The sequence below is a fragment of the Anomaloglossus baeobatrachus genome, chromosome 2 (genome assembly GCF_048569485.1).
Source record: "Anomaloglossus baeobatrachus isolate aAnoBae1 chromosome 2, aAnoBae1.hap1, whole genome shotgun sequence".
Classification (NCBI taxonomy): domain Eukaryota; kingdom Metazoa; phylum Chordata; class Amphibia; order Anura; family Aromobatidae; genus Anomaloglossus; species Anomaloglossus baeobatrachus.
Genome location: NC_134354.1, coordinates 797,055,642 through 797,076,881, shown reverse-complemented (window position 1 = coordinate 797,076,881; position 21,240 = coordinate 797,055,642). Strand labels below are relative to the sequence as shown.

The 21,240-nt window shown below is 47.6% G+C and overlaps 1 protein-coding gene across 1 annotated transcript; it reads right to left on the bottom strand.

Annotated features, from left to right (window-relative positions):
- Positions 1 to 3,236: 3,236 nt before the first annotated feature.
- Positions 3,237 to 20,166, bottom strand: LOC142290784 (polyunsaturated fatty acid lipoxygenase ALOX15B-like). The gene is made up of 14 exons (XM_075334785.1): positions 20,029 to 20,166; positions 18,991 to 19,202; positions 18,676 to 18,747; positions 18,481 to 18,603; positions 18,297 to 18,400; positions 16,506 to 16,678; positions 16,268 to 16,414; positions 11,902 to 12,105; positions 11,534 to 11,620; positions 8,606 to 8,775; positions 8,031 to 8,152; positions 6,618 to 6,718; positions 4,790 to 4,960; positions 3,237 to 3,442 (listed from the first exon to the last, which is right to left on the bottom strand). The coding sequence occupies exons 1-14, from the start codon at positions 20,164 to 20,166 to the stop codon at positions 3,263 to 3,265; spliced, it is 2,004 nt and encodes a 667-aa protein (XP_075190900.1). The 3' UTR covers positions 3,237 to 3,262.
- Between the last annotated feature and the right edge of the window lie 1,074 nt (positions 20,167 to 21,240).

The window sequence follows — 21,240 nt, the reverse complement described above, 5'->3', positions numbered from 1 at the left end:
ACAAACAAACTGGAGCAAGTTCAGAGAAGAGTGACCAGAAAGGACATGGTTTGCAGACCAGTCACCAATGAGGAACAGTTACAGGATTTAGGATTGTTTAGCTTGCAAAAGAGAAGACTGAGAGGAGACTTAATAGCTGTCTACAAATATCGGAAAGGCCGTCACTGTAGAGGAATCAGTTTTATTCTCATTTTCACAAGGAAAGACTAGAAGCAATGGGATGAAAGTGATGGGGAGGAGACAGATTAGATATTAGAGAGAAAAAAAATTGACAGTGAGGGTGATCGAGTGGAACAGGCGGCCACGAGAGGTTGTGAGTTCTCCTTCAATAGAGAACACACACAGCTCTAGGAGCAGAGTAATGAAATAAATGAAATTTTTCAAGTAAATCACCATAAAATGCTGTGAGGATTTCCCATAGAAAACTATTTGAATACACAGAATTCCCACTACAGTATCGATTAAGCAATGTAAACTTGTCCAAAGTTATTGGGGCAGGATCATTAAAATAAAAGCGAGAGAGAGCTCTAAATTTTCGCTCTTCCAGACAAGTTACCAAGCCTCCCTATAAGTGTCCCTCCCCCCCCTCTTTCACAAAGGCACCTCAAAAACATCTTCAGATCTATTTAATTAATCCACAAATCGCAAAATATATATAATTTGCACCACATCTTTCTCTGAGGTATGTCATTTAAGGATTGCTCCTTCTATTGTCAGATCCAATGCTGCAAGACTTTAAGATACTGATCCGAGTCTCACATCTGAACATACTCAGGCTACCATTTAGATATATCCTTTGACTATCCCGACTCCCAGTATTCGCCTTATTAATATGTGCAGTCACCATTCACATACAAATTCCTCAGTTTTCATCCTGCATCTCTCAGACCGGCATATTTGATTTGTCTGAATAAGAACTTGCTTCTTATCTTTACTAAAGCGTGTCAGTAGAATTAAGCATTTAATATTCAGGACTTTTAGTACTAGAGGCTTAATAGTGCATGTCTTAGTTGTGGCAGTTTCTCAGCTTCCCCACAGGTCTACAGACATTAAGAGATGGCTCCTCTAGTTACCATGTGGTTCTTTTAGAGCATGGTAGGACCATGTGGGGGGGGGGGGGGGGGGGGGGACTAACCTTAGATCTGGTCAAATTGCAAGTTAAGCAATATTTCCTGTCAATAGTCTGTACTTCGGATACGATACATGTCCACGGTCCTGGTCCATTATAGGTAGAATGAATGGACAATGGACTGGCTAGACTGACATATCCAGGTGTACCAAACATTCATACAACATGTTGTATGTTACATCACACCTCCCTCGCTTTCTCAAATTCTCTGTTCACCATTTACTGAATACAAGGCAGATTCTCTCTTCCCCCCCACCCCCCATCTAGGGGAATCTCAGCATTAACATTTTTGTAATCAATTCCTTCACGTTATCTGAACTGTCTTGTTTGTTTCCACCTTGGTTACCCGATGTTTATCTTGGTTACAGCTTACCGCAGCTGCCAGATGCCGGCTCCTGCTCCCTTCATTTGTCGCTCTCTCGCTGTCACACACACAGCGATCTGTGTGTCACAGTGGGAGAGCGCCTTTGAAGAAAACGAACCAGGGCTGTGTGTAACGAGCAGCGATCTCGCAGCAGGGGCCAGATCGCTGCTCAGTGTCACACACAGCGAGATCGCTAATGAGGTCACTGCTGCGTCACAAAAAGCGTGACTCAGCAGCGATCTCGGCAGCAAGCTCGCTGTGTGTGAAGCACCCCTTACTATTGCAATCTAAATAATGGCTCCCACAAGCTTCCTCAGCTTGCATCAGTGCTAGCACACATTTTCCCCCAATTTACTGGCAATCAAATACAAAACATAGGATTTTAGTGTACACAGTCAGACAATCCTACAGTGCAACTGGCAAATGGGCTACAAGATCCCTCTGTTTGGTTGATCAGACTCCACAGTCAAAGCAATTCTAGAAACCCTCCAATTATGAGTACCACTATGTTGCACACCAATTTCCCCATACACAGTTCAAAAGGCATAGCTAATAGTGATGAGCGAGTGCCAAAAAGCTCGGGAGTTTGAGGCTCGGGCCGAGCATCCCAAGATACTCGTGTATTCGGCCCGAGCACCGAGCCCAATGTTATCCTATGGGAGACCCGAGTATTATTCTGAAATGACCCCCGGCAGCATGTAGAAACCCTAACAATGTAAATAAAAAAAACGTTTATATATAATTATATATATATATATATATATATATATATATATATAATATATATATATATATATATATATATATATATATATTATATATTATATATATGTGCGGGAGGGGCCGTAGCCGAGCGGGGAAGTGTCGGGCGAAAGGCACGGTCATGCTGTGAGGGCCGGCCAATCACTGCAATTCCACAAATAACCGGGCTGTGGCATTGCAGTGGTCTGCCAGCCAATCCCTGCATAAGGGCTGGCTCTAAAAAGAGCGCCGACATGCAAAGATGAAGACCACAAGTACAGCACGAGTATCGCGAAATTACTCGGTCCCCGCCAAGTAGCCCGAGTACAGTGATACTCGTGCGAGTACCGAGTAGTGACAAGCATACTCGCTCAACACTAATAGCTAACTTTCTCCAGTTCTTGGACCAGACTAATGCAAAATAGCTCACCAGGATGGGAATAAATAATTTAGAAAGATTAAGGCAAGTGTAAGAATTAAGCTTAACTGATGCTGCAGCTTTTAGCATTACTGTTTTTAAAGTTAGTCACCTGCAATCAGATGTATAATGCAGTCCGTCTGTCCTGGGTTTCGGCACCAAATTTTGTGAGTGAAATACACTATGCCTCTGAAACTCTAAAGATTTGTTTTACAAGCGCTTGGAGATATCAATACAACACACCATCCATGGTGCACTGGACGATTCTGCTTTATTACAGCATGTGACCAGTTTATGCAGTATCCCAAACACAGTAGTAACTCTTCCAAACTAGGCCCCAATAAGAGCTTCAGGGGGTGTGTATACAAATGTGAAATTCAACCCCAGCCCCTCCCTTTAGTGTTAGCTGAACCCTAAGACATCACTTATAAGACAAGATGGATTCTGTTTTATAAGGCGAGGGAAGGAAAGGTGGTGGAAATGTGCAATTTTAAAACAAAACAAACATTTAGTTGAATCCAATTTGTTTTATTTTCTGACTGCACGTTTCTAATTTAAGAAACAAGGACAAGGCCAGAGTCCAGGCTGGAGAAGGATGAAGCCTCCATGTTTAGATGGAGACACTGTTCTCAATGTTCTTGGGGTCAAGGTACAGATAGGACACGCGCCGGGTCAGGTCCTGCTCATTAATGATCTTTGATATCTTTGCAAGTTTCTCCTGGAATTCTTGAATGAATTTTAGTGGAGTCTCCTCAATAAAATGCTCGTCGGGGTAACTGCCAAGATTTCTCTAAAACACAAGAGAATTAAGACCAAATAAAAGTTATAGAATGGTGGAAAGTACAGATTCTCAGTAAGTTGTGCGCTTTCTAGGAAACCCTCTTTAGAAGGTTGATGCCACACCCACAAGAGATTGAGAGAAGCCATTTTACTGCTTTGTCCCCATCAAATTTCCAAATTACCAGACTGTCTCCAATACCCAAGTTTACTTACTGCATGGATAGACATGTAAAGTCTGCATGTATATTGTTTACCATTTACTGGGGCATGCAGTACAAAAAAAAAAAAAAAAAGTTTCATAACACCACAGGCGACGTGCCATATTGCACCACCTCAGCTATGGTTGAGAATTATTTGCAAATATTTGGAGAAGGCCTGGCCCAGATACCATGTGAGTGGTGGGGCAGAGGTGTCTCCAGAAAGACTTAGGGTGCTTTACACATTGCGACATCGCTAGCGATGTCGTGACCGATAGCACCCGCCCCCGTCGGTGGCACGATATGTGGTGATCACTGCTGTAGCGAAACATTATCTCTACGGCAGAGTCATACGCACATACCTTGTCAGTGACGTCGTTGTGACCGCTGAACAATCCCTCCCTCAAGGGGAGGTGCGTTCGGCGTCACTGAGCGGCCGGCCAATAGAAGCGGAGATGAGCGTGACGTAGCCTCCCGCCCACCTCCTTCCTTCCGCATTGATGGAGGCAGGTAAGGAGATGTTTGTAGCTCCTTTGGCATCACACAGCGATGTGTGGTGCCGCAGGAACGACGAACATCGTACCCGTCGCAGCAGCGATATTAAGGAAATGAGCGACGTGTCAACAAGCAACGATTTCACGTTTTTGCGCTCGTTGATCGTCGCTCATTTGTGTTACACGCAGCAATATCGGTAACGGCGCTGGATGTGCGTCACTAACGACGTGACCGACGATATATCGTTACAGATATCGCAGCGTGTAAAGCACCCTTTAGTTTTCAGCTCAATGGTCTCTGCCCAGGGCTCACCGTAACATTTTTCTGTTTTGTGCCCCTCAGGTGTCAGATGGGCATGGTGGTTGTGTTATCTGAATACATGTTTAATCATGTCTGTTGCAGCTCTGAGGACTTTCCAGATTCTCCTGTCAGCTTTTCTTCTCTACAAGTTAGTGAGATCTTTATAGAGCCTAGCCTCTGACCAAGCCACCATAGCACACCACCCTCTGCTGGAAGTCATCATAATACTCAGTGGCCACAACTTCATCTAAGTAACCCCCCTCCCCCCCAATAGATGACAGGAATAACTGTTAGAGGAGTCATTAACCTAATTAGGGTGACATCACCCTCCTGTGGTACTGTCATGGAGGTTGCCTCCTACTCACCCGGTCTTGGGGCTCCTTACTGAGCTGCCACACTGCAACTATTCCAATAGCCGTTGTATTGATATCAGGCAGGGAGTCCAGGATCGTCTGCAGTGTGGTAACCCCTTTGGCTGAGGGCGGGGGGCTCTTCATAGATGTTGGTCCATTGGGCATCCAGGAATAGAAGTCAAACTGCAGAAGACAATCCCGAGGTCAAATAATGAGACAACACGTGTGGCGTCAGTCACCCAAGTCAGTAAACTGCAATAAGCTGCTGCAGAGGGGACATTAGTCTGAATGCAGACTGTCCTACACAGTGTAAATGAAGAGTCATAGCTCAGTATTCCCTCAGTATTAGAGCCCAATCATCCAGTGAAGGCGTGAGGTTTGGGAAGGTTGGCGGTCAGAATCTATGAGCAGAAAACCCTCCAATGGAGTCTGGAGTAACAAGACCCTCATAGGGAGGAGACTGTTCACACCTGATCCTCCATTTTCTGCAGACTCTCCTGGCTCATAGTAACCCCACTGCAGAGCAAATGTCTGAAGTCCCACATTTGTTTATGCCCCAAGTTCCTATTGGCCACAGTTCAGCGGGAAGGCCTTTGATCACCTCTCCAAGAGCTGGTAAATCACTTTAAAAAGGCCTCTGTCAGCACATAAGGAAAAGGAGGACGATCCGGCACAACTTCTCCTTGTATTAAAATATCCAAGACTTTATTAAGACATGGTTAAAAACATCGTGGAGACCAAAAACCCACTTAGATTGTGAAAGTGAAGGTCATGATGGCTTAACGCGTTTCGGACTATTAAAAACAAAAAAAGTCCTTAATCATAAGTCTTTCCTTATGTGCTGATTACCGGTTGGGATAGACCGAAGGATCCCAGGCACCCGCAAGGCTGAGCAGTCCGGGCGGCAGGTGAGTATCATAGTATCATAGTTTTTAAGGTTGAAGGGAGACTATGTGCGCACGTTGCTTTTTACCTGCTTTTTACCTGCTTTTTTGCTGCTTTTTAATGCCAAAATGGATGTGTTCTTCTATTCAAGCAAAGTCTATGGGAATTTGGGTTTCTTGTTCACACGATGTTGTTCAAAATGCAGCCTTTTTGTGGCAGAACTTTGGTCAAAAACTCAGCTTTGCAGTGCAAAACCCAAATGGCAAAAACAATTGACATGTTGCTTCTTTGAAAAGCTGAGTTTTTGACCAAAGTTCTGCCACAAAAAGGCAGTATTTTGAACAACATAGTGTGAACAAGAAACCCAAATTCCCATAGACTTTGCTTGAATAGAAGAACACATCCATTTTGGCATTAAACAGCGCAGAAGAAAAAGCAGCGAAAAAGCAGGTAAAAAGCAGGTAAAAAGCAACGTGCGCACATACCCTAAGTCCATCTAGTTCAACCCGTAGCCTAACATGTTGATGCAGAGGAAGGCAAAAAAAAAAAAAAAACCCAATGTGGCAAACAAGTTCCAATGGGGAAAAATTTCCTTCCTGACTACACATCCGGCAATCAGACTAGTTCCCTGGATCAATACCCTGTATTAAAATCTAATATACATAACTGGTAATATTAAATTTTTCAAGGTGAGCTGAAGATACAATTTTTCTACCTCTGTCAGCACAGCCTGACCTGGGGCATCATGGCGCTGCCAAACACCTTCCCACCTGACTGTTATATCTCCACCCTTCTGGCTCAGTGGGAAGGTGTATTTAAGTGTTTGTTCAATGTACAGGTGCTCAGAGCATCATGATATGGCCAGTCGGCCAGTTTGTTTTAACAGTACCTTTATATTTGGAGATTAACAGGCAGAAAAGATTTTTGCAGGTGTGAATAATGCTCCTCCACTTACCTGACCACTGTTGACCGCTGCGTGCTGAGCAGAACATCTGAAGATCACCATGGTCAGGTATTTCACCAGCGAGGACACGGTCTCCAGGGAGGATGGGATTCCTGGTGGAGGAGAGGAGTCAGTACTAGAGTAATGAGCTTTCAGACACTATCTGGCTTCTGTCCAAGCTAAGGAGGCCAGGACCACCGGGTCTGATGAGCTGCAGATCAGGGTGGTCGTTCAAAAGCCACCGATTTCTCCCCTTCACATGACCTCAATGAGGTCATACAAGAGTCTAATCCTCCTGCCTCACAATGAGTATCTAAAAACTGTTACAACTTTGCAGATTAAGACAGCGCAGTAATGAGGAGATACAGGAAGGAAGAGACAGCAGAAAAGATGCAATGCTGAGGAAGTCTGGGGAGACATCCAGCTGCCACCTAACATGAGTCCTCTGCTTGGCCAAGTGCTCCTGCAGTCTGTAAGGAAGCTCCTCTAGACTTGTCCTCACCTCCCTGCAGACTCCGCAGCTTATCTGAGGAGAGCATTGTAAGTACTGGGTTCACATCCCCTGACATTTCCCCGAGAGCTCTGCCCAATCATTGATAACAGTGCTGCTCAGATGAGTGCAGGTAGGAGAGCAGGAACTGCGCAGCTCCTCCTGCAAGTGGCATTCCCCTTAGAGATTCCATATCTGCAGATTACTGAGGCATGTGCACGGCTTCCTAAAGATATATTGGAGTCTGATGGTGAAACGACCAGATGCAGTTACCATAAACAACGTGTACCGGAAGTTTTCTTTATGATGCAGTGAAAAAGCAAATGTGCCCCCAGTCCAAGTTCTGGCAGTGCTGCATGTTACAGACAGGACATAAAGTAAGTCAGAGGTGCAGTGTGCACTGGAGGTATCAGCCATGAGAATTGGGCCCTGCACTGGCAAGGTGCAGATCTTTACTGCCAATGGCTGGGACATAAGGGCTCTCTGGAAGGTGGCAATGAAGGCCTCAGCCCCATAGGGTAAAAATCCCAGCCTGTGCTGCCATCAGACCTCTCCCAGCTCAGATCGGACATGGTCCACTCCTGATGGCTTTTTGTCTGACGTTGACCGACAGCTGGCTCCGTATAATAGAGCGATTGATGAATAGATATGACGTCTGGTGACATCACAGGAGAATGGCCAACAGGAGAGATCAGTGGCCCATAGAGAAGAGAAAGTCCTGCGCTATATCCAGCCCTTCATTTGTATCTCAAAGTTCAGTAACACCTACAGCCACAATTATCCAGTTATTGCTCGGCCTGCAGAGAACATCTCGCTGTTGTCATCCAGACCATACACTGTAGTGAGGACAGTAAAGTGAGAATACAACTAGAGTCGCCCATGTGTCCTGTGGCAATGCTGACATTGTTATGGCGCCGCCCTTATGACCGTGGTACCTGAGGATTCACGTTCTAGGAAGCCGTTGTCATAGATCTCAGCCACCCAGGCCTGCAGTTCTGGATCCATCTGCACAGACTCGTCACTCTTGTAATAAAACTGCACCATGCTGGATACAAAGCTGGAGGGAAAGATTGAGGGTTAGATAACGGCCTCCTAAACTGTAGGGTGGTCTCCAGGATCTCCATGATCATAGTGATTAGAGGTTTTTACAATTTTACACCATGTGCCGTCCATCCGGACAGTATGGTCTGATCAATACCATTATGCTGGTACTGTCTTAGCCCATTACCGAGCATTGTGTAGACTGAGGCCAAGACCACCACCAAGTGGGCACAGTCATCTAGTGATGTAACCTGCACATTTACTGCCAGGCTCCATATTTATCTGAGTGATTCATGAAACCAGCAAAGATATATATTTCTATAGAAAATAGAGCAGTCTGCAGAGACTCAGGACATTTCCTTGCAATTTTTTATCTAAAAAGTTCAGAAAAATTTAAGGCTCCAAGAGAATGCCCTAGAAGTCAAAACCTCCATGCCACCTAGATTAGACATTGCCATGTACATGTCACCTCTCCATCGCCTCCCAGATCAACCTCCCATCATCTCTGTAGTAGTAATTGGGAATGGCCTCCAATCCTCGGGCCTCAATGTCGTCAGGCAGGCAGAGGCCGCTGTATGTCACCTCTTGCATCGCCTTCTCCAGTAACACGTGGATAGAATTTGTGCAGAGAGCCGTGTTCTAAGTGGGAAGATCAAAGAATAAGTAAATCAGAGTGGGGAGGGCAGCATTGTGAGAATTAACCACCACTTAGTACTGGGCTGCCATTTGGCCAATACAGATCTTGCTAATGTGGCCTCAACTTTACAGAAGGAACTGAGGGCCCAGATACAAATGCAGTTCCAGGTTCTCAATGTGATTTTTACCTATAAAAGTAACAATTCCCTAGAAGTCAGAAATTGACCCTACGGCTGAATAAGAAGCCATCGATGGTTTCTGGTAACACCTCCATTGACTGATGCCAGAGAATCATTTGGATATGACCATGTGCACCTTACGGTCTACATTGTATGAAGAGTATGTCTAATACCAACTACAGGTGAGAGATGGAAGAATGAAACGTTTTTGAAGGAGACCATGCTGCAAAAGAACTAAGCCTTAGAATGTAACACCAGGGTTAAGAGGAAAGTGCTAGTGTGATGCCCTGGGCAAGCCAGGGGTCACAGGTCATAACACCACCACACCCTACACCCCAGTTAGGAACACCAAGGCTAACCTAAAATCCTTGTTGCCTTCCTCCAGGGGCTGATGTCGACACCAGGGGGTGGGCCAGGTGGTTGGCTCCGCCCACTGAGGAGTTTACAGCCCTGGAGGCGGGAAAACCAGGCAGTTTAAGTCAGACTAGAGTCTGAGATAGAGTCAAGATAAGAAAAGTTGGTGGAAGTAGAAGGAAGGGAAGTAGTTGAGGAGCTAGAGAGAAGGAGTAAAAAGTGACAGCTTGTAAAGCCTGAAGCTGGTCCGGGTGTGTGCCCCGGACTGAGACCGCAAGCTCAGCAGATGGTGGTGACTGTCCGCAGGAGCGGCTGACCGGAGGTTGCCGAAAGGACCGCGGACGGGTGGTGGCCCGGCAGTACCGGAGCGGTATACAAAGTGAAGCCAGCACCAGTGGCAGGGGCCTTTCGGATCCTGGCAAGGCTAGGAGTCGCCGTGAATTTGCCAAATCCGTTAGTGAAGGGGACCTCTGGGTCTCCCAACAACCAAGTCCCGATTGAAGGCAACAGTCCAACCGTTGGACACCACCACCGCCAGGGCACCAGTTTCTCAGGGCCAGCGGGCAAAGTAGGGCTCCTCCGGCCCATATCCAAGCCGGGGAGCGGGTTACCGGTGGGAACCCATCTTTACCATCATCCTCTCAGGTGCAGGAAAAGGGACAGTCACCGTCAACTACTGGGGAAAAGCAACTGCAGCCGTCCGTGGGAACAGTCTTTCCAGCCGTGTGTTTTACCGAGAACTGTGTCTCTGACTGAGTGAGTACCACAGTGCCGCAAGGCACAGCGCTGCCCCCTGCACCCAGTCAAGCCCTGCACCGGCCCCACCATCCCTCATCACCCACCTCATCACTGGGCCCCGGGACAACTACCCCCTACCCACGGAGGGGGAGAACCAACAACTTTGCTGCTCCTTGCCATCACTCCCGGGATCCCCATACAGAGCAGCGGTGGTGTCAACAAATCACCACAACCCTGGGTGGCGTCACGGACAATAAACTATCCCAAAAACCAATCCCCTTTCACTCACGGGCGAGGAGCGCCGCTCGAGTCCCCGGGATCCGGCCCATCGCTCGAGCCACCGAGCAGCAGCAGCAGCCGGACCCGAGCAGTGGGAGAGCGCGGCGTCCCCTCCTCCGCCCGCGACACTAGATGCACCAGAAGTTCTAGTCATGGACACTAGAGTAACCAGGAGTTTGGAGGACACTGGAGTGTAGACAGAGCCCTGGTCTGATCCTCAGATATTCCCAGTACAGTGAAGACCAGTTAGGAGTGCAGGTCAGCCAGACACTGACAGAACCTCCCCATGGCCGTGTGAAAGCACAGGAACCATTAAGCTTGATGGACGCTGGGAGTTAGAGCTTTGATAATGTCAGGTTAGGACTATTTGATCTAGACTATAAATAAACCTCATGGATTCTGCAACCTAATATTACTATCCCAGTCCTTCAAGAGACTTTCTCTTAACTGGCATTACTAAAGGTGCTGGATGGAAATGTAGAGGCATTGCATTACATTCTCCACTGAAGACATGTTGAGAAAATACAGACCCAAATCCAAGCTGATGTCTATGTCCTAAGGGGGGCCAAAATGCTATGAGGCATCTTCTAGGACAGTCCATTGTACAACAGCTAGATTCTGCACCAGCTTACCCATCTGGACTACAAGCATTTGGGAAAGAAGGTTGTGTTGATGCTTCCAAAGTCAACATTTTGGCAATTGGTTCATTGATTTCTATCCCTAGTGTAAGAATGTTCTAGAATGTGGACTGGCCTCTGTGTGTTTCCCGGCAGCTCTTCCATTCTCCAGAGTTTGTCCTGGGCTGTGATGACAGCATCTCCTCACACCTCCCCATTCTTCTAATAGGAGTGTTTTAAGGCAGGTGACTCCTCTGAAGGGAGGAATTGTCGGCCAACAGTAGAATGAAGCCACCAGAAAGTAAGATTTCACAAATTCACAAGACAAGAGATAAACCAAGACAAGACATGTGGAAGGCAAACGAAAGGGGAGCGAATCCAAGCTGCATGTCAAAGCCTATATCCTTACAGACAACAGAAACGGCCCCTCTTGGTGGCTCAGCCCATCATGGCAGGATTAAATTATGCTGCTCTACAAGATGCACATTAACCAGATACAGGACACCTCCACCTCTTCAACCTGCCACATGCCCAGCATTTGTCACAGCCCAGCACCCCCTCCACATACTACCTGTCATGTGAACATTGACTTACCTGATCAAAGACACCTCCAGGAGCAATGAGGACATTTCTGGCGAGAGTATTGATGCTCAGGGTGTAACGTAGATGAGGGATAACAAGCTGCAGAAGGTAAGAGAAAAAAAAATTAAGCAAGGTTTGCAGAGTCCATTTCTTGGCTGTGAAAAAGCAAAAACTATTTAGGAAGTCCCTTCCCACCATCAGACACAACGTGCACAGGAGCAGAGTGTCCGACAAGGGTTGGATCAGCTGAATAATTGCTTTTCAGTAGATGCAGGTAAAGAATGGGGCCAGAGATCAGTGCTAGGAAGCCACTAAATATTGCAAAAATGATGAGCAAGATGTCTGTTAGAGAAAATGTAGCACTGGGGTGGACGTCTCACCTTGTACACCGGATGGTTATGTGGCAGCTGCCGGTGAGTGGCGACATTAAACACTTCCGCAAAGAGATGGGTGTGGAGCAGATGATAGATAATCTGATGGACCTGGAAGTCAGAACTGCGCACCCAGATCTTGGCCAAAGTCCAGTCCCACTCATTGTCACTGGGCAAGAAGATTGGTGTCTTTTCTCCTGGAGTCTGACCCAACTAATTTAAAACAGATTAGATTAAGCAAATTGCAAAAGTGTCAAAACATGAGGGGGTGAGAGGTTAGGGGGGTGGGGGGGGAAACAAAGCAGTTTCAGTGGAAGTGTACACACACCCCTGACCGATGACCATGGTGTTCCTGGCCTGTAATGTAGCTCTAGCCTGTACATTTGATGTCTATGCAGGAGTGGCGCCCCCAAAACTTCAGTAGCCACAGGGTATTGCATCTGACTTAAGGTGCAGTCCTCATTCCCGGGTAAGGAAGAGATTAACCACTGGTGTTCACTTACACTTTGGTGCTTTCCCACTGGAACTGGGCTTGGGGTAGTCACCATAGCAATAGGACTTTCCCAGCACTAGTGAGTCATCAGGAAGGTGGGGGCAGCATGAGGCAAGTTAGAGAACAGACTTCTACCTCAGAATAGTCTGGGACACAGAACACACTCACTGAGGAGAGTTCTTTAGAGCTTCCTCAGTTAGGACTGGTCCGACTGGAAGGAGCAGAAGATGACAACAACAACAACAACAGGTAGAGTTGGTGAGACAGGAGAAAATACAGTTGCTGAGGGGAAAGCTTTATTGCTCCCTCTAACCAGCACAGTTAGGGTGCAGAGCCCTATGGTGGCGTACACTTCAGGTTAATAAGGTGAGAGTATAAAGAAACCGCACTCTGTCCGCTGTGCTGGATGTCATTTATTCAAAACACGTGCAGGGTGGAGGGCTGGAGACGCACTGTGACCTGGCTCCTCTAAGACGTCTTAGAGGAGCCAGCTCACAGAGCGTCTCCAGCCCTCCACGTGTTTTGAATAAATGACATCCAGCACAGCGGACAGAGTGCGGTTTCTTTATACTCTCACCTTATTATCCATGGACTTCTTGTGACGGGCACGCCGCTCTTGGATCTTTGGTTTTCCCAGGCTCTCCACCCAGGCACAGGTGATACTGCCGGCGATACCGCAGGTAACTTGCGGTGGTGTAGGACCCAACTTTCTGCTTTGCCATAGTACACTTCAGGTTACGCCACCAGAATCTGCCGGACAGGGGGAATTTCATGTGCCTCTGACCACCACAAGCCCTGGGGTACAGAAGCACAGAACCATGAGTTGTGATGATGGTCAGGCCCAACAAAGGATTCGCGCTGCCTGTGGACAGGATGGGAACCCCAATGACACAGGGTCCCCAAGTAACTTCAAGACACTGGGATCCACACTAAAGAGCGCAGGAAGGAAAGTCTCTCTCCACAATACTGGTGGTGGCCTCTGATTCATCCAGGATCGGCTGGGGCCTATCACCGCAGAGACCAGAACTCCATGGGTGACAACTGGACTGAGTAAAATGCCTTGAACTGCAACCACTGTCAGCCCATCATTGCTGGCGCCATCGCCCTGGCACCAAAGGCCACCACTGACACCCCCCCCCCCCCTCAACCTCCCTGGGACCCAGCTCCACCTGTGGAGAGCGGAACCATCTTGACTGAGACACCATCCACCCCAGAGGACAGCACCTGCAGTGGCAGATAATCCCTGGCCACGTACCACAGGTGGCATCATGAGACAGCTCCCAAAATCCTCGACCCATTCATACTTATCCCACAAGCCATTCCCTTTTGTGGACACCTCGGGGGTCACGAAACCAGGCAGGGTTACCCGTGACATCCCCTGACCCTCACCTGCTTGGCGACGAGTATTCCCAAGACCCCGTGGGGTGCTCCACAGGTCCTTCTAGTAGCATCATCCAAACATACAAATAAGTAATTGTGATAGTGAAGCCATCAGAGCTAGGCCTCGTACTATCACCATTGGAGGGGGCTTAGCTGAGAGCCAAGGTCCAGTAAGAGCCAGAAAACAAATCAAACTTATTATGAAAAATGCAGGGATTTAATGCTAGATGCTTTGATAGATCAGGCCCAGGGTGTATAACCAGTCAGATACAATGGGAGTCATGTCCTCGGATAGTGATCAGCTGTGGAGCAGATGGGAGTCCAGGTAGTGGGACATGACAGACGCAGAGTCTCAAAACCCAGCCGGGTGCCTCCTTCTCCCTTCATCAGTGGAATCTATTCAGACTACTGCAGTTATACAACATTAAAGTCTGCAGTTTGTCCCACGTTTTAGGGCCTTCATTCCCCACCCCATTACTTTAAGCTCTAATCCCCTCTATAGCCTACAACTCCTGAAAATGGCTGCCACATTGCCTGCCTCAGCTTTTATACAGGTTATAGTCCCTGCTGATATCAACTGCAGTACTACAGCCTATGATCTTCTGCAGTGTGTAAATAGGTAGTGGCCATTTATTTGAGGGAATGCAACGAGACTTTTTGTTTTGTATAATAAAGACAATTGTTCTATTTTGAAGGGACTGACAGAACATGCGAGTTCAGGTCTTTAGGACATCCTGATCTTCCCATGGTCTGCATATATCAACGACACCCTGGCCTGGCAAGCCCAAGCTTCAAAGCCTGGAGGAATGATCCCATTTATCATAAGGAGGGAGGTTGGAAAAAGCCAGGTGCCTGCCCCCTAGAAGCCCACGATCCAGTCACAGACATGTAATATTAAACCTAGGCAGTCCAGAACTTGCTTAGGACCAGGCATATAGAAGAGGAGCCACACAAGGGAAAGCTCCACCTGTCAGTCTGAGCTGAATGTCCTCCATAAACCATGGCTCCTACTCATGGATACAGGAGAACGTCAGTCGGAACCAGTAAAGTATTTCTGCTTCTCCATGTTCTGAATGTTTTGTATACACGCGTTCCTTTAGACATTCCCCTGTCAGCACTGCACATTGTATACTGTTTCCATTACTGCCCGAGGATGGCAGCACAGTGCTTGGCCTAGTCTGCCCTCCTTACCAAGAATGACAGCTGCATAGAAACACATGACCCGTTCAGGTCAGAAGAGCCACCAGTCAGATATGATCCTCGGGCAGTAATACAGCCCTGAGTGAACCACTGATGGTTAGTAGGAGGTATGTGTGAACAGGACCTTATTTTCACTCCATATACGGTGTTAATATGTCTGATGAAGGCTCTATCATGAGCCAAAGCGTTGGACAGAATCGTTCAATGTGATTTGTCACACACTGGCTGTCACTTCAGCAATTTTCTTTTGAATAAAACGAGCATACAAACCTATTGACTGATCTACCTTTTTTCTTGAACTGTGTCGGGTTTACAACATATTGAACCACTGATGGTGGCACAGAGGGGTCAATATTAATGTGCAATACATACATGTTCCAATCACTGGTGCAGAGGTGTGGGCTGGAAAAGGGAGTGAATATTTTCCAGTAGGCAAAGCAATCGCTGATGCCAACACAAAAATATAAGACACCTGAAAATAAGAACTAGAGCCGAAATATAGCTTGTTTTTAAGAAAGCTGTATGAAGCTTAAATACATTTGTACCTTGTATGGTCTAGAATCCATTAGCTTTCAGCGACTGCGACCTTCTGACTGTTGGGCACTGCTCACCCTTTGTATTTGATGAGTGGTGACAGCACCGTGATTTATACTCACTAGAGCAGTATTTCCCAAACTCCAGTCCTCATGGCTCCCAACAAGTCGTGTTTTCAGGATTTCCTCATCAGTGAACAGGTGAATGAATTATTCAAGGCATCACCTGTGCGATATTAAGGAAATCCTGAAAACATGACCTGTTGGGGTCCATGAAGAACAGTTTGGGAAACCCTGCACTATAGGCTATAATAGAAGTCAATTTCCAAGGGATATTAACCCTTCCAGGTGCACATCATGCTGAGACATGTACTTGACCCATAGTAAAAGGAGTGATGGGATCTTAATATACACCATCCTGGGTACTGACCACCATCTTCCATTTTTCACCCTCTAAAGCTGGTTCGGTTAGAGCCTCCATGCAGGAGAAGACAAGTGGAAGTAGAATGCGAGTCTTTGTAGCAGTCAGACATACCACCACAATACTCAGGTAGCACACAACTTCCTGGGCTGCTAAATGAGGACATCCTAGCTGGTGACCGGGTCACCACAGTGACCTGGTGGACCAGAACACAGTCTACTAGTGGAGGGGTGAGCAGAGACAGGCCAATGACATAAGGATGTGGAGGCACAGAGGCCAGAAGGGCCAAGAATGAGGCTGAAAATAACTGTAGGATGGGAGTTTCTGTATAATGTCACCTGACAATACCTGGATAGCGATGGGGAGCAGCTGGTCCTGGGGGTCTTTCCATAGCAGACAAATTGGGGCAGTCAGGAATTGTGGCTTCCCATTGATTGACTCATTAGGAGTAACTCCCTGGAGAATCTTGTAGTCAATCAGAAAGACATTTCCATTCTGTAAGATCAGAGGACATTATTGACATGTTCACACTGGAAAGGGGGGGGGGGGTGGAAGCATCGCAGGTTACATGCAGATCAGTGCTCACCTGCAGCTCTTTATCCAGGTCTGTGGAGGACCCCAGGGAGGAGGCCACCATGCTGCTGCTGACTGGGAAGTTCTCCGGTAACTTGCTACATTTCTTTATCAGCATTGGGTTTATTCCATTCAGATACTGGTAACCAAAGAAGGAGTCCTCATTCCAGATCCGGGAGACCTCATCTGTGGTAGGAGACAAGGGAAAACTGGTCAAAAAGTGAGGCCATGATAAAAGAAACAGATCACCAGGACTACCTTCCTACCAAGATCACCACTCTACATGTGCCAGAAGAAAGTAGACCCACCCATGAAATCCCCCATTATTGCTGTTCTCCCACCATTCTTTTTCTGAGGCTATAGTAATGATGTTCCCATCTACCCAGGTGTCCCCTGATACAAGAAACCCTGTACCCCCACAAACAATGGACTGTGTGGGGTGACAAGTTTGCCTTGATAACATCATAATCTATCATCCCAAGCTCAATGCTTCCTGATCTTGGATGCTCCTCTAAGTCTTAAGGCTCTGGTGATTCAGGATGTGCTGGCAGAGAGATTTGTTGACTTTTTGCCACTAATGCAGTTCAGTACAGAAAGGTTTGTATTTTGTGCCACATGTGAGAAGACAAGAGTCCAAGATTGTGTGGCACCCCAGGATCTGGTTGCCACAACGGCATTGCCCCTCCAAAGGGTTAATGCTGAGCCTAGAGGTAATTGGGAGGTCCATTGGCCAGTAAGTACTAACATCCAGCGCCGTTCCTCAGGCCAGCAGAGGGAGCTCTAAACCTGGAGTTCCAGGGAGCACTTCCTTATGTCTGACCTGAGGGAGGAGTTAGTGTTCAGTCTGTTAGGGAAGTTGAGAGAGGACGTGGAGTAGTGCAGTCTTGTGAGCTGGGGTTGGAGCTAGGTTAGCTCAACCCAGGAAAGCAAGAGCTGTAAAGAGGCACAGTAGAAGAATTAGACATCGGAGTCCGGTTGCCAGGGTGTAAAACCCTTTCCTTATAGCTAAATCCGAAGGGCAGGAGGACTGCAAGTCTCCTGGCCCCCAAAACCATCCAAAGGTACAGCTGCATCACCAGGGCCTGGTGTGGACCCCCGCAGGGGGAGCATCAGAGAGGGCCTGCGCAGCCTAACCTAGGAGAAAAGGGACAAGCCACCGGTCCCAGCAGCAAGAGGGCCATTGCTAAACTCAAAGTGCAGGGTCCTGTAGAAGTGAAGGAAGAACAGGGAGTAGGCCTCAATACTCGACTGGCCAAGGGGATCACCCCAGTTACCTCCAGGCCGGCCAGATCCCATTCACCACCTGTGACGGTCTCCCAGGACTGGACTGTTTTGCCAAGTAAAAGTAAAGAAGGTAAAGAGACTGTCATTTGTGTCAGTTCTTTTCACTGTCCTGAGTAGCCCTGCACCCTTTCCGAGCACCATAAACTGTAATAAGCACCAACGGTTGCCCCGGGGCACCGCTCCACCTGTGGGGAGCAGGACCACCCAAGCTGCAATTCCACCAGCCCTGGCGGCTTAATAGCCACAAACCACTGGTGGCGTCACGAATACAAACTTTAATAATCACCACCCCCACTGAAGCCATATTAGTTGACCCCGCCAGGGTCACGGAGTCGGGCCCCACCACCACTGACTACCCCGGACTAGTCCAGCCTGACACTGGGTGTCCCAAAGCCCTGGGGTGGGCGAGTCAATTGATAAAGACAATTCTTGAGGCAGCAGAGTTTAGACTCAGATTTCTGGGTTTATAAAGCAAATGACGAAAGTTAGGATCGGATAGTGAGGGGGGAGGGAGGGGCACCTGAGGTTTTGGTTCTGTTGAAGTAAAACACAGTCTTGATGTCTTCTAAGTTTCTCCAGGAATCAGTGCATTGTGTGAAACCTTTTATTCCTACTTCAAGTCCTCTGTAAGACAATAGAAAAAGGTCAGATTTCCAGTGAGAAGACCCAAAAAAAAAGTAAAAATTGATAAATTCTTAACCTACGCCATAATCTTGGTGATCTGGAAGCTGCTTTCCTTTTGTGCGGAGTATTGTTCATCCGCGGGTAGATCCTTAGCGCTGTTTGCATCCATGCAATATGGTGCCCCAGGAGCGTACAGCTTCCACCTGCAAACCAACCAAAGTTAGACATGTTCCTGGGGCACCCCCTATAGCCGGTGACCACTCTGCGTCACTCACTTGTAAACTTCTCTATTCTTCTCCAGCTCTTCTATCCGATGATCCATGCAGACATTGCTGGAGGATACTATACTGCCTGAAAGAAGAACAGGTCACACTAAGTAGCACCAGCTCCAGAGACTGTCCAAGCTCCAGTCATATTTATGGACACAGGTACAATGGCAGATTTAGGCCATTGCCCAGAGATTTATATCCAATGGGGTCCCCATCCATCTGGGCCTACACAGCAAGCCAGGACGCTTGACTACATATCACAATATGGTCTCTGGATGGAGCTTTAGTTCTCATTTGCAGAATTGTCCAACCCACTAGCACTACTCACCTATCCCATGAGGGATCACCACATTGGTCCGACTAGGGATCCACCGGTACACTGGAAAACAGTCAAGCTTCCCAGTGGGGGAGGTGACATGGATATACCGGCCATACCAGGCATCCTCAATTGGAAAGACATTAGTCTCTTTGTAGATTCGCACAGACAGCAGCTTCCCAACAACCTCCTCAATGGTCACATCAAAGGTCCGCACCTGGAGAGCGAGAACATTGACCCCACATTAGGAGAAATGCCCTAAGTGTCGTTGACTGTAGACAACAGATCCATCAGTACAGAGCCGTCCAGCCCTCCTGATGACATTACATGACCCTGATGGCTCATATTGAGTCTGAAACAGTGTTGACAGTTGGCCATCAAGAACCCCCAATTCTATAGACATTGCAGCTAGTTACTTGTCGCAGACATGCTAAGCCTGAATGATAGAACCCCATGGCGGACAGCTAAAGCACTTCTAATATCTCAAATTGTAAGAAGGGTGGCCCACATGTACATTAGTAGGTTGTTCAACAACAATACCATTTCCTAAAGTGCCAGGTCTCCAGGCATCATCCTTGGTCCAGGGGTTGGAAGCTCCTCTCCAGCTCTATGTGGAAACCCTCATGTGTCAGGCATCATCTGAACATCAATTCAAAAGCCAAAAACTATTCCCATTACAACTATGAGATTATTGAAAAAAAAAAAAGTCTCCTTATAATACCCATCACTAGAAAGGGATCATCAACTATGCAGAAGTGGAGCCTCCAAACGAAGGTGGAGATTGGAGGATCCAGGATCTAAACACCTCTGGAAATAGAAGTGTACTCACAAGTGTATAACCATGAACACAGCCAGTTTTCTGAAGGTGGACAACCCCTTTAAGAGGAATGTAGCAAAGTTAAAAACCGCTCAGTGAAGGAGTAACAGTGAAGTCACCATGGAATATGATCCCCATTTACTGAGAGAAGTGTTACCGTAGGAGCCCCCTGTATAGACACCACCTGCGGGACACACAACAGCCGTTCTAATACAAGACCACTCACCGATCCGTGGAGCCACAGGTGGGACAGCTTCTTCTTAGAGCTCTCTCCTTTCTCCCCAATAAGACTGATAGAGATGGAGTCAATGGTCCCAGAGAGCAAATCATTCCCTGTAGCCACAGTCACCTTGTAGCGCCTCATGTCTTCAGTGGATGCTCCACACTGGACCAGATCTGACCTGTAGATACACAAAGCTGGAGGCCACCGGAGAGGGAGATGCCCTGCGGGTCACACACACACAGCCACCGGGGAGGGAGACACCCTACAGGGGAGACACCCTACAGGGGACACACACCGGCCACCGGGGAAGGAGACACCCTACAGGTCACATAGGCTATGTCCTCCAGAAGAACAGAACAAGAGTCACTAATGGGAAGATAAAAAACCTGATCCACAGATGGCAGGAATCTATGATCAGCTGCAGAGGAGACATCTCATTAGTGTTGAGCAGACCCGGATCGGCAAAATCCAGATCTGCACGGTTCAAGAGTCCGACCAGTACCCAGGATTCGGGGTGCACAATTCGGATCCGGGATACTTTTCGCTCTCTCTCTCATCCCCAGCTCCCCATTCATTAACATAGCCACGGATTCCGGATCGGATCCGGACTTCGGCGGCAACCCGATCCGGCTCAGTCAGACCCGGATTATAACCGATCCGCTCAACTCTACTCATTAGATCACCATCCACCTCCAGGTCTGCACCAAGGCTTCAGCTTGAGGGATAGGGACACACTTAGGTTTCTTTAAAAATTGTGTTTTGTTTTTTTTTTTACCAAAAACACTACAATACAACAGGTCATTCAGATGACAACCAATCTGCCTCCTGCAGACATGACTGCACAATGCTGAGGGTTGTAGTCCTCTATCCCCAGCCTCACTCACCTCTGTACCTGTGGAATGAGCTCAGGCCGGGCAGAGGCCGCTTTATAGGAGACTGACGAGCTCCAGCCGTGGACAGACGGGCGGGGGCTCCGGATGAGGGGGACACACTACTGCAGCAGGTTCTCCACTATTAACCCTTGCAATTTTTGAATAACAGAGAGTGGGCTGGATTATGTGGCATACATAGTGCGCTGAAGCAAATTTTGACCAAGTCCCTCGCCACACCCACTTGTAATTTCTTTCTACCCTGTAAGGCCTTGTGCACATGCTGCAATGTTTAATGCATTTTTTTTACCAAAATCTGCACCAAAATCTGCATGCTTAGGCTCTG